Below are 12,126 nucleotides of genomic sequence, written 5' to 3'. Positions count from 1 at the left end.
GATGGTAGTCCCACAGTAGTACACCTTGGTGAGGGTACAATTCTGGATGTGGCATTTTAGAAAGGATATTGATAAACTATAGTGTATCTAGAGACTAGGCCATGCCAAGATGTCTTGAAGGAAATGGGAATTAGGGAGAAGAGGCATTTGGAGGTTGGGGAAAAGGAAAATGATAGGTGTCATCCAGTATTGGAATGGCTCCAAGGATGTTGTAGAGGTGATTACTATTCAGGTACAAATTTAACTAGAGGGTCTTATCCCGAATTCTTGGTTGGATTTTTCTATTTCATCTTTTTGTAGTAGATAGTTACATAAGTTGTAATTATATTCATCATGATCCTTTTTCTTACATTTATCATGACTAACTGTAGCATGAAATGTGTTCCATAAAATAGGTCCTGTGGACTTTACCTTCATGATAAAAAACAGCTCTACCAGGTGGAATTACTTAGTCTTTAGATAAGAAAGATTTAGAAAGAGCACTTCCTCCCTGGATGGCTGCCGGAGTTGGAGGCACACCACCCAGCCTTCATATCCCTAGTCCAACAAAACCCTGAAGTTTACACCAGATCAAATAATTATCAAGATATCCAATCAAAAACTTCAATAAATGACTTATTCCACCCCAGAACTGCATAAAAGTCAGTGCCTAGTGCTCAGAACAGGACAGCCCAGACCTAGGGCCTCTGAAATCCCTAACATTCTGTCTTATGCCACAGAGGAGCCTGAAAGAACCAGAGCGGCTTTTAGGTCAGCTCCAGAGCTCAGGAGACCCAATTGGTGTGGCCACATGACCATCTCCTGCAAATGTGCAGCAAAGAATGGAGCCTGGTCTTGGCACAGAGCTCCAACTTGGGAACTAATGCTGGAGCAATGAGTACATCAAAGAAAATTTTGGCAAATCTTTGTCCCTAAAAAGAAGGAGTAAGTAATTCCATAACAACTGTAAGCAGAAGCTCAAAGGAAAAAATTAATTTTCTACAAGGACTATATGAATATAGAGAAAAAAATGAAGCAAGAAATAAAAATATTACAAAATCTCTGTAAGGAAAAAAATTGCAAGGAGAATAAGTAGCCTAGAAGAGAATTTGGTAAATCTTGGCTGCTTTAAGGGCTTACCCAGTCTCCTCACCAACACTCCTTCAATGAGTGCTCCCAAAGGCAAAAAAAAAAAAAAAAAAGAAAAGAAAAGAAAAAACCACCAACCTCAGAGCTTTTATGTTCAAGGCCCTGAGGGCTCAGAGCCTACTTAGCAAAAAGGTATGGGGCCTGGGGCCTCAAGGTGTGGGGCTGCCTCTAATCAGGCCTTTCTTTGTTGGCCCCACCTGAGGCCTATTCAATGGGTGGTAAAGATCTTTCACTTACAGATTGGCCTAACAAGCAAGTGAAATGAGAGATTGATGAAATGAGAAGTTAATGAGATGGAGTTCATGGCTTCATATGCAGTCTTTTTACATGTTCTGTGTGTAAGGAAATGCTTTTTTTTCCCCAAAAATTATGATTGTGGGGTGGGAAAGAGAGACAAAGTAGCTGTCTTCAGATAATTGGAGGACTATATAGCCTTCAAGAAAAGAAAGAAGAAAGGAAATAATCATTTACTAAATGCCTATCTAAAAGATATTATCTCATTTGATCTCACAACAACCCTGGAAGGTAGGTGTTATTGTTGTACCAGAAGCGAGACACATCACAGAGTATAAGTTTTAAGTGGAGAATTTATTAGCCGGCGGCCATCAGGGTACGGCACCACAAATCAATGGCAAATGTGTTGGGGTGATGGCTTGGCTTATATAGGATATGGGGGTACAGAGTGGGGGGAAAAACAGGAACAAAGGTCCTGGCTGATCAAAAGATTCAGTCAGGTTATCGTACTAGTGGGATAATCTCATTTACATTCCTTGGTGGAGTCACAGAGTCCCAGGGATATCTCCCAGGAAGGGTCTGTCAAGTTATCTCTCAGTGGGATGGTCCTATCTATTGACATTCCTTGGAGGAGCCACAGAGTCCCAGGGGGTTTGCTAAATGCCAAAGATATCTGAGTCCATTCTTTCTGGGGGTGCTTGTCAGTAGCTAGGGGTTTCTCAAGGGTTCCTAATTTTCCTTGTATTACATCATTATTATCCCCATTTTACAGTTGAGGAAACTAAGGCAATCAGTTTAAGTGGCTTGTCCCAGTCACATAGCTTGTGAGTGTCAGAGGCTGGATTTGAACCTAGGTCTTCCTTATTCCAGGACCAGCACTCTTAGCCACTGCCGCCAAATTCAAAGTCAATTCCAACTTTGTGGATTTTGCGGTTCTGTTCTCCATTACAGAAGCTTCAGAATTGCTGTGAATTTGTCCAGTGCTTTCGAGAATTCTTGATGTAGCACTCTATTCTCCCAAGTTTGACAGCCTCCTTTATGTGTTTCTCTTGGATCTTTAGGGGGAAAAAGTAAAGCATTTTAAAAGTCTGACTGAGGGAAGAGGGCAAAATTGGGGCAAAAGCAACAGTTTTTGTTTTTCTTTTTGTAGGAGACTGATCCTGAGAGGTTATTGCTGCTTCTGTGTCCATAATAAGACTGACTTTAATATTCCTAAAGTTCACCAGGAAAAAGTTTTTTAGGAATGAAGTAGAGATGTAAAAGTTAGAGTACTCAAGGGCAAGGAAAGATGAGAGGGTGAAATCTGTTAAGCAACAGTGACTTGAGTTCAAATCCTGGTTCTGCTACTTAAACAAGGAAGTGTTTAGCTTTTCTAGAAAATTTAAACATAAAGATTTCCAAATTATTTTTCTCCATTCTGAATATTTTATACCTTGAAATATGTGTTGTATGGTGTGTATGTGTGTGTACATGCATGTGTCATAACTGAACATAAATTAATAATGGCTTTAGCAAAGAAGAATGATTAATGAATTTATTAATCTACATTGTGTTCACCTCTATTCTAAAGGTAACAATTATCTTTGTGAAGCCCTTAAAAAGAAACCATAATTTAATATTAATTGATGTAGCCTTTATAATTGCCACAGAATTTATAAACTTTAATGTATTTGTAAAAACTCAAACATGTCATACCTCATAAATAAATTTTACTGTCTAGGGAAGGACTAAAGACTTTAGATCACATGGATAAATGATATATATTGAGAAGAGATATATCTAACAGGACTCCCTAAGTAATGGATTTACTGATAGTTTTTTTTTCCTTTAAATGATATTAAAATTAAACTTGAATTTTAACTGGCATGTTTTATCCGGTAAGTGAAGGCATGCTCCCTGCCTTTCAGATCTAACTGAAGTTTAAAAAGGACTTTTTGCTATTAAGAAGCTGTTATATTTGACTTTGGGTGAGTAGAATTAACAAAATAATGAGCCCTTTGGAAGGTACTTGTGAAATGTCAAGGCTAAAAGAAATTTGCTCTGATGAATTTGGAAAATAGCAGAATCAGTTCTTGCTTGGCTGAGGGTCTTTTGATTATTTCTGTAAAATCAGAACAGAGGGTCTTTATAGTTTCAAACAGTTTCTAAATAGGTCTTTGCCTAAATTTAGTCAGGTCACAGAGCTGCTAATAAGTTGATTTCCAGGTGTAATTTTAATATGTGTGTGTTTGTATGTGTGTATGAATGTATGTGTGTGTGTATGTAATAATCCACCTAGTGGAGCTTGCTTGGAAAATTGTGATTTGCTTTGATTAGCCATTTTTAACAAAAAAGGTGACATAAATGAACAAGCTAAGGGAAATAAATTACTTGGGCAATTTTATTGCATACTCTTCCCATGGAATTTTATATATATGAATGTCATATTGTAATGAGTACTCGAAATTTCTGATAACTCCCTCTAGATAGAGGTAGAGCTATGGTGAAATTCTATTTCACATTTGATTCTCACCAAGAAGGAATTGGTTTCTGCAGTGGATATGGTGGGAACTTTGGGAGAATGTGAACACTCCCTCCATTCTATTTGTGATAGAGGAGAGAAAATCAGGGCCCTCAGAGCCCTTGTAGTCTAATGTGAATATTAGATTTTGAGGGAACAAATTTCAAAGGATTTAGAAAAGGGAAATGAACTAAAATTGTGATGAAGAAATAAGGCCAGAAGGGATAGGAAGCTCTCTCTAGTGAAATTCTGATGACATTAAGGAAAACAATTCAGATGAGGTGGAAAAGAAGAAAACTGTGAAAACCAGCCTGATTTACATACTAAAGAGACTTATCAAACAATGGAGATTTTTAAAAGATAACTATTCAAAATGCAAACTAGAGCAGGTAATAAATGATTATAAAGGTTTATGAAGCAGACATAAGAATAGTTTCAGGAGTACAAAATCTTAGAGGGAACTGAGGCTGTGAAGGAAAGCTAAGGAAGCTAATTTTTTAGCTGTATTGAAAGAAAGACAAGGATCAAAGAAAGGGTAGGACCTTTGGTCAGGAGGGATGGGATGAAATTTTTTTCTTCTGTGATTTTCCTGTCACCTTTCTCCTTGAATTTCAAATAACATTTTGTTTTGCTGATTTCTTCTTACATATTACGTAATGTATATTTTTAACTGTTTTTTTCTTATCCTAGTAATGCTCTATAAACTTAATGAAGACATTGATTGTATATTATCAAAGTTCGTCCACCCTCACCATAACTACTAGCATAGTGGTCTGCAGACAGTAGGGACTTAAACTTAGTAAGTGTTTGAATAAATGAATGAATTTCATTGAAACTATGAATAGATGGCTAGATGTTGCAGTGGATAAAAGACAGGCACAACTGAAAACAACTGAACAATAGCAACTCTAGTATTTTGGTAATTGTGTGAGATAGTGAATCAGAAGTGACTTAGTAAAGAATGTGAGGACTTGAATTAGGTTCCAAGGATTGTATCCCCATGAAGTGGTAGATAATAGAACCATAGTATTTTTGAGGTAGCATGGACCTTAGAAATCATCTAGTCTATTCTTTTATTTTATTATTGAGTAAACTGAGATAAGTAAACCTATTGTTCATTGGCCATTTGGCTAAAATCAAGTATGGTATCTGTTCTCATCCGTTTAATATTCAATATGTCCTCTATCCACGCATAATATATTAAATGGGGTTTTTTGCCACAGAGGAAAAAAATTTTAGAGGCAGCTCTAAATAACTGAGTGGCTAGAGTGCTCAGCCTGGAGTTGAGAAGACCTGAGTTCAAATCTAGGCTCACACTAGCTGTGTGTGTGTGGGCCAGTGACTTAATCTTTGTTTGCCTTGGAGGAAGTTAGGTGGCTCAGTGGATAGAGCTCTGGACCTGTAGTCGGGAAGATCTAAGTTAAAAATCTGGCCTCAGACACTACCTCTGACCCTGGGCAAGTCATGTAATCTGTTTGTTTCAATCCACTGGAGAAGGAAATGGCAAGCCACTCCAGTATCCTTGCCAAGAAAACCCCATACTGGGTCATGAAGAGTTGGACACGACTGAACAATTGAACAGCAACAAAACTAAGGCCTCAGAGATGTTAAACTTACATATTCAGTTAAGCACATGATTAGAAGGTGATCTCAGACTAGAATAAAGTTCATTTGATTCCTACCATTGTTTTTTAAACACAGACACACACGCACGCACACACACACAATCTAGCTATGGTTCTGTAATTGAGAATTTATCTTTAAAAATGTAATTTTTAAATGATCCTGATAATATGCTTTGTTATGTTTTCTGTTCTTTAATTGTTGTATTTCATGGTCACTTAGATATTTAACTTTTTTCCCTACGGTATCCCTGTAAGGCAAAGCACTCCATTTTTTTTTTAATAAGAAAATTGAGGTACAGAAAGAGTCCTTTATGTATTAGATTCATTCAACATACTAGTGGCAAAGCTAGAATAAAGTTCTTAAATATCTATTTAGGAAATGGGTCTGTGATCCATTGGCTTAAGGGTACTCTGCCATTCTCTTCGTATGTCATTTTTTTACATTTATATGTTTAAATATGAATTAGTGTGATACCTTAATGAATAAACAAATGTGAAAGCTTGCCATGTACCCATCTCTATTTTATTATCACGTCTTGTTGACAAGAATAGAGTGAAAATGAAAGGTATTTAGTGAAATACTCTAGCTAGTGAAATAAAATTTTTATTATTTAAATTAGACAATTCAGAGGAATGGAAGTTTACCGAGTTGAGAAAGATGTGTCTGAAAAGAAAGACAAGTAGTCATGATCTAATTTTAAATAACTAGTTTGGAGATCAAAGAAATTCATATAATCATGGTTTTAGTTTAATCCCTTAACATACAAATGTAATATAAAACAATGACATTTTAACTTTTAAGCATAGAACAGCTATGTGAGAAAAGGGGAGGGGGGCCATTTGGGTTTGTTTTGTTGTAGTTGTGTTTTTGTTTTTTGCTAAAGGTTGCTTTTTTCTATGCATAATCTTATTATGGGCTTTAGGAAAGCTTTTGGTCATGTGACATGACATACTCTACTTAGAAAATCTATGACCTCCTCAGTGGTTCATCCAATTTAGGGAACATATTGACAGAGGTCTTTTAGTACTTAGTCTATTTAAAGATGTTCTAGCTGCCAATACTCTGTATACCTTGTCCATCCTCATTTGTACTTCAGTACTTACTTTTAACTTGATGTTATGAGTAAGCCACTTTTAAGAAGTCTCTTAAGGGTCTCCTGAGAAATTATCTTTGTAATAATTGACTCTTAAAGTATATTTTAACTTACTCTTTTGAAAATACTGTAGAAATACTCATGCTGATTATTAGATTAAAATGTTAATGAGTGTTTGGGTTGTAATCTTTATACTTTTTTAGGTCAACAACTTTGACATCAGCAACGTGTCTCATAACTATGCCAGAGCTGTTCTTTCCCAGCCTTGCAGTGTGCTACACCTTACTGTGCTTCGAGAGAGACGTTTTGGCAGTCGAACCTATAACCATTCTGATAATAATTCTTTACGAGAAGAGAGCTTCCATGTGATTCTTCACAAGCGGGATTCTAATGAACAACTTGGAATTAAATTAGTACGACGGACAGATGAGCCTGGTGTTTTTATTCTTGATCTGTTAGAAGGAGGGCTAGCAGCCCAGGATGGCAGACTCAGTAGCAATGACCGAGTGCTTGCCATCAATGGACATGACCTGAAACATGGCACACCTGAACTTGCTGCTCAGATTATCCAGGTAAATTCCATTTGACACTAACTTTTACTTGTTATACAAAAGGAACTTTATTGCCCCAAAATGGCAGTATTTATTAATGAAGAGTCAAAACTCTTTAGCCTGTTTTCTTTTATATCACCTGACTTTATTCTTGATGGTATTTTTTATTAAAAATTAGTCCCTAAAGCCTTATAGACGGGATGCTTCTCCTGGTTTGATTATAAATTGAAAGGAAACACTATTCATAAATACGCTACCTAAATATAATTTGTTAATATAAAAAACAAAGGATGTGATGTAGTGGATAGAGGGCTGAACTTCCAGTCTCAGCTCTACAAGCTGATAGTGGCCAATTCCCGATTAGACATTTGCCATGTTGAATCTCAGCATGAGCACAAGTTGAGGAGTTGTGGGTGGCTAAACTCACTGTAGTCACTAGAGTACACAACATTCTCACTCTACCATTTGTTTCGTAGGGTTAAGTTATTTGTTTTGGTTTTTTGAGTTGGTTTGGGTTTTTTTTGTTTGTTTGTTTTTTTTTACCAAACCTGTAACTTCATTAGTGTAGGATGCTCCTGATGAGAAACTAATAATGGAGCTTTTCTGCAACTTACAGTCCTAGAGAGTTGCCAGGGGCCCTAAATGGTAAATGACTTGCCCAGGGTCACAGAGCCAATATATGGTGAAGGTTGGGGTGAGGGTCTTGATCCCAAGAGGGCCTAACTGTAAGACCTACGCTGTAGTCACTAATCTATGCTGTCTCTTATCTATTTATTTAATTACTTATAATCTCCCAAGTCAGTACAAGACTTGGTTTTCTCAAAAAACTAGTGCAATGCTGTTTCTAATTCAGTTCAATTCAATAAACATTTGTGACACACCTAGTATTTTGCGCTAGATTACCTTGCATCTCTGGATTCATTAAAGAAGGAACACATACTTATTGAGTATGGCAACCTAATGCCAATCGGTTCCATGTGAAAATAACCACCAGAAACAACTAAATGGGGAGAGTTTTTGTAGGCTCGGTATTGTAAATGGAAGCTATGTTAGGCTGTGTGGGATGTAGCTGAAATGGAAAGATTTGTATGATGAAATACAAACACATTTTATGATTAAATGCTCGAAGGAAAAGATATACAGTATAAGGAGACAGACCATTGTGTAGGAGAAAAGAATGTTCAAAGAACAATTACAGGCAGTGTTTGAAGACTAACTTCTGGGGAAGATCCTGCTACTGTTGGGGAATTCCTTAACCCAGAGGTCCTAAGATCCTCTGGGAGAGGAATTCCTTCCACTTTGGTCTGTTTGACTGGAGGGCAATAAATCAGGAGGCTAGGCTAGAAGAAAAAAATGTTTAATTAGCATCAGACTTTTGCCAGGTAGATGTATGCATTAAGGAACAAAGGGAGATACACACATATGTAGAGTTTTACACAGCTTTAAGGTGACTTTCCAGCAGCAGAAGGATCCATCAAATAAGGCTGCTTAGCCACTGACCTCATTTGGGAAGTTGAGTTATGGGCACAGATTGTTAGGTCATTGGAGGAAGAACATATTCACCTTGGGGACTCCAGAATTGCAGAGATCAAGTTTGTTCCAGTGGATGTTTTCTCTATATTTAATCTCATCAGACTATCTTGGTGGAGCAGGAGACCTCTACGATAGTAGAGGCCTCCTTCCAGGTAGAATTATTAAAGGCTCATCCTATTGTTGAGCAAAATACAGACTGTGAGTCTATCTCTATTTACACAATCCTGTAGCTTTGCTTCTTTGATCTCTAAGCTATTTCCTTCAAACTCACAGGTTGCCTCCTCCACAGCACCCATTTATAGCTATAAATCAAAATATGGGAAATATACTGACAAATGTATGAGATTTTTTATTTGCAATAAAATATGATTATATTTGTATTTTTAAAGCATTATGTTATTTTACAGGATAATATCCTAAATCATGTAAAACTGAAACTATCTAGAGCAAGAGTTGGCAATGTAAAAATTGTTCTTAGTTCCAGGCAACAACTGGCAGGCTATTTTTTGCTAGAGAACCCTGCATTTTGAAATCCTTATGGTAATCAAATCCAGTGACTTTGTAGACCCAAAAATAACAGATGCTGAATTGCCAAAGTAGCCAACAATCAAATGTCCTTGCATTTTTAAAACCCTGATTAATGATTTGCTCCTATTCCATTTAGGTATGTTCTGACCCTTCATTGTTTAGCCACTTGATAATTCTAAAGCTAAAGGTTCTGTATATGTTAAGATTTTTAACATCAAGCGTTGGCATTATCTTTTTCATCTTGCCCTCACACTCTCCAATTTGGAAGTGTAGCCTCATTTTTTTATTCCTTCTGCAATTTTGAAATACTTGTTAGAAACTTAAATCACTCAGCCCCTCTGAAGTTTCTTCTTTAAAATGAGAATTATACAGTATTTACAGTCTTATAAGAACCAAATTAGAGAGTGAATGTTAAACATGTTATATAGCATTGTGTTATATAAATGTGAGGTGTTATTCCTAATTATAAAATGTCAGAGTTGAAGCTAACCCATGCATTTCAGGCAGTGAAGTTTATTATTACATAAACAAAATTTTAGTGAGAAGTGAAATAAAAATTTCTGAGATATATCTATTTCATCAAAACACACACATACACACGTCAATCTGAAGGCTTTAAAAATATCAGCTGGTATAATGTTTCCTTTTCTTATTGTGTATTTAAGTTTTACTATTTAAATTTAAAATAAACTAATTAAAAAATATCAGGCAGCAGTCATCTTTTTTCCCTTCTCATTTTCTCCCTAAGTTATTGCCCAAATGGGCCTCTGCTGCGGAAAAGTGTTCCGTTAGATTGAGAATTGCAGGAAGATGCAAAGCACAGGAAAACAGTGATTACCTCTAGTTAAGTAATTCTTAAATTTGAAAATGTCACTAACGACTGACTGGAAATGTGTGCTTTCTCCAGGCTAGTGGAGAGAGAGTGAATTTGACAATCGCAAGACCAGGGAAACCACAGACCAATAATACTAACAGGGAACCAGGAACTCACAACAGCAGCCAGCACCAGGCACAGCAGCTGTATCACAGCCGACCCAGCTCACATAAGGTGAGAACTCTTCTTTGTTTCTTAAAAGTCATAAGAGCAGGATGGTCATTATTGGTGGTTAAAATTATCTCATGATTAGGGCGGAGCCAAGATGGTGGCTGGAAAGCACGAGCTCCCCGCCAAGTCACTCCAAAAACCTATTAAAAAATGGCTCTGAACCAATTCTAGAACTGCAGAACCCACAAAATAGCAGAGGGAAGCAGGGCTCTACCCCAGGACAGCCTGGATGGTCTCTGGGGAAGGTCTATCCTGCACAGAGCTGGGAGCGGAGCAGAGCAGAGCCCGCCGTGGGCCACGTGGACCAACCAGACCAGGAACAGGGCGGAGCATGCCCTAGCGCCCTGAATTAGTGAGCTACAGCAGTTACCAGACTTCTCAACCCATAAACACCAAAGACAACAGAGAAGGTTAGTGGGAAAAGCTGCTGGGGACAGGGGGATAGAGTTCGAGGTTCAGCCACCACATCCGGGGCAGTGGAGGTTGGGCAGCTGCAGAGCTACAGCTGCAGTTGCTTCTGGCCCCAGGCCCACCTGGTGAGAGGAATTAAGTGGCAGATCAGAGCAGGAGTGCAGACCCTACTGAAGATCTCAGTCCAGTCCAGGTTGGGGGTTTTTGGGGAAGGAGGAGTGCTGGTATGGCAGAGCTGGCTGTAATAGCTCTGAAATCAACAGCGCATTCCCCCAAGCTTGGAACATAGTACTCTTTACAAGCAGTCATACCCTGCTGAAAAACTCAAGGGTCTAGTAAGTTGGCTGGGAACATGGCCAGGCAGCGAAAACGCACCCAAATTCAGTCTCAGACTTTGGAATCTTTCTTTGGTGACAAAGAAGACCAAAACATACAGCCAGAAGAAGTCAACAAAGTCAAAGAGCCTACAACAAAAGCCTCCAAGAAAAACATGAACTGGTCTCAGGCCATGGAAACGCTCAAAAAGGATTTGGAAAAGCAAGTTAGAGAAGTAGAGGAAAAATTGGGAAGAGAAATGAGAAGGATGCAAGAAAACCATGAAAAACAAGTCAATGACTTGCTAAAGGAGGCCCAAAAAAATACTGAAAAATATACTGAAGAAAACAACACCTTAAAAAATAGACTAACTCAAATGGCAAAAGAGCTCCAAAAAGCCAATGAGGAGAAGAATGCCTTGAAAGGCAGAATTACCCAAATGGAAAAGGAGGTCCACAAGACTACTGAAGAAAATAATACCTTAAAAATTAAATTGGAGCAAGTGGAAGCTAGTGACTTTATAAGAAATCAAGATATTATAAAACAGAACCAAAGGAATGAAAAAGTAGAAGATAATGTGAAATATCTCATTGGAAAAACCACCGACCTGGAAAATAGATCCAGGAGAGATAATTTAAAAATTATTGGACTACCTGAAAGCCATGATCAAAAAAAGAGCCTAGATATCATCTTTCAAGAGATTATCAAGGAACACTGCCCTGATATTCTAGAGCCATTTGGCAAAATAGAAATTGAAATAATTCACCAGTCGCCTCCTGAAAAAGATCCCAAAAGGAAAACTCCTAGGAATATTGTCCCCAAATTCCAGAGCTCCCAGATCAAGGAGAAAATATTGCAATCAGCCCGAAAGAAACAATTTGAGTATTGTGGAAACACAATCAGAATAACCCAAGACCTAGCAGCTTTTACATTAAGAGATCAAAGGGCTTGGAATGCGATATTCCGGAGGTCAATGGAGCTAGGATTAAAACCAAGAATCACCTACCCAGCAAAACTGAGTATAATGCTCCAAGGCAAAATATGGATTTTCAACAAAATAGTGAACTTTCAAGCTTTCTCAGTGAAAAGACCAGAGCTGAATAGAAAATTTGACTTTCAAACACAGGAAACAAGAGAAGCATGGAAAGGTAGTCAAGAAAAA

The 12,126-nt window shown here is 37.7% G+C and overlaps 1 protein-coding gene across 1 annotated transcript in view; it reads left to right on the top strand.

Annotated features, from left to right (window-relative positions):
* LNX2 (ligand of numb-protein X 2) overlaps positions 1–12,126 on the top strand; it is a 103,978-nt gene that overhangs the window by 59,547 nt on the left and 32,305 nt on the right. Inside the window, exons 5-6 of the mRNA XM_036745853.1 lie at positions 6,785–7,153; positions 10,101–10,241. Of these exons, the coding sequence (XP_036601748.1) occupies positions 6,785–7,153; positions 10,101–10,241 (510 nt within the window). The remainder of the gene's footprint in view (positions 1–6,784; positions 7,154–10,100; positions 10,242–12,126) is intronic.

Source organism: Trichosurus vulpecula, chromosome 2 (assembly GCF_011100635.1).
Source record: "Trichosurus vulpecula isolate mTriVul1 chromosome 2, mTriVul1.pri, whole genome shotgun sequence".
Lineage (NCBI taxonomy): Eukaryota > Metazoa > Chordata > Mammalia > Diprotodontia > Phalangeridae > Trichosurus > Trichosurus vulpecula.
This window is presented reverse-complemented; position numbering and strand designations above follow the sequence as displayed.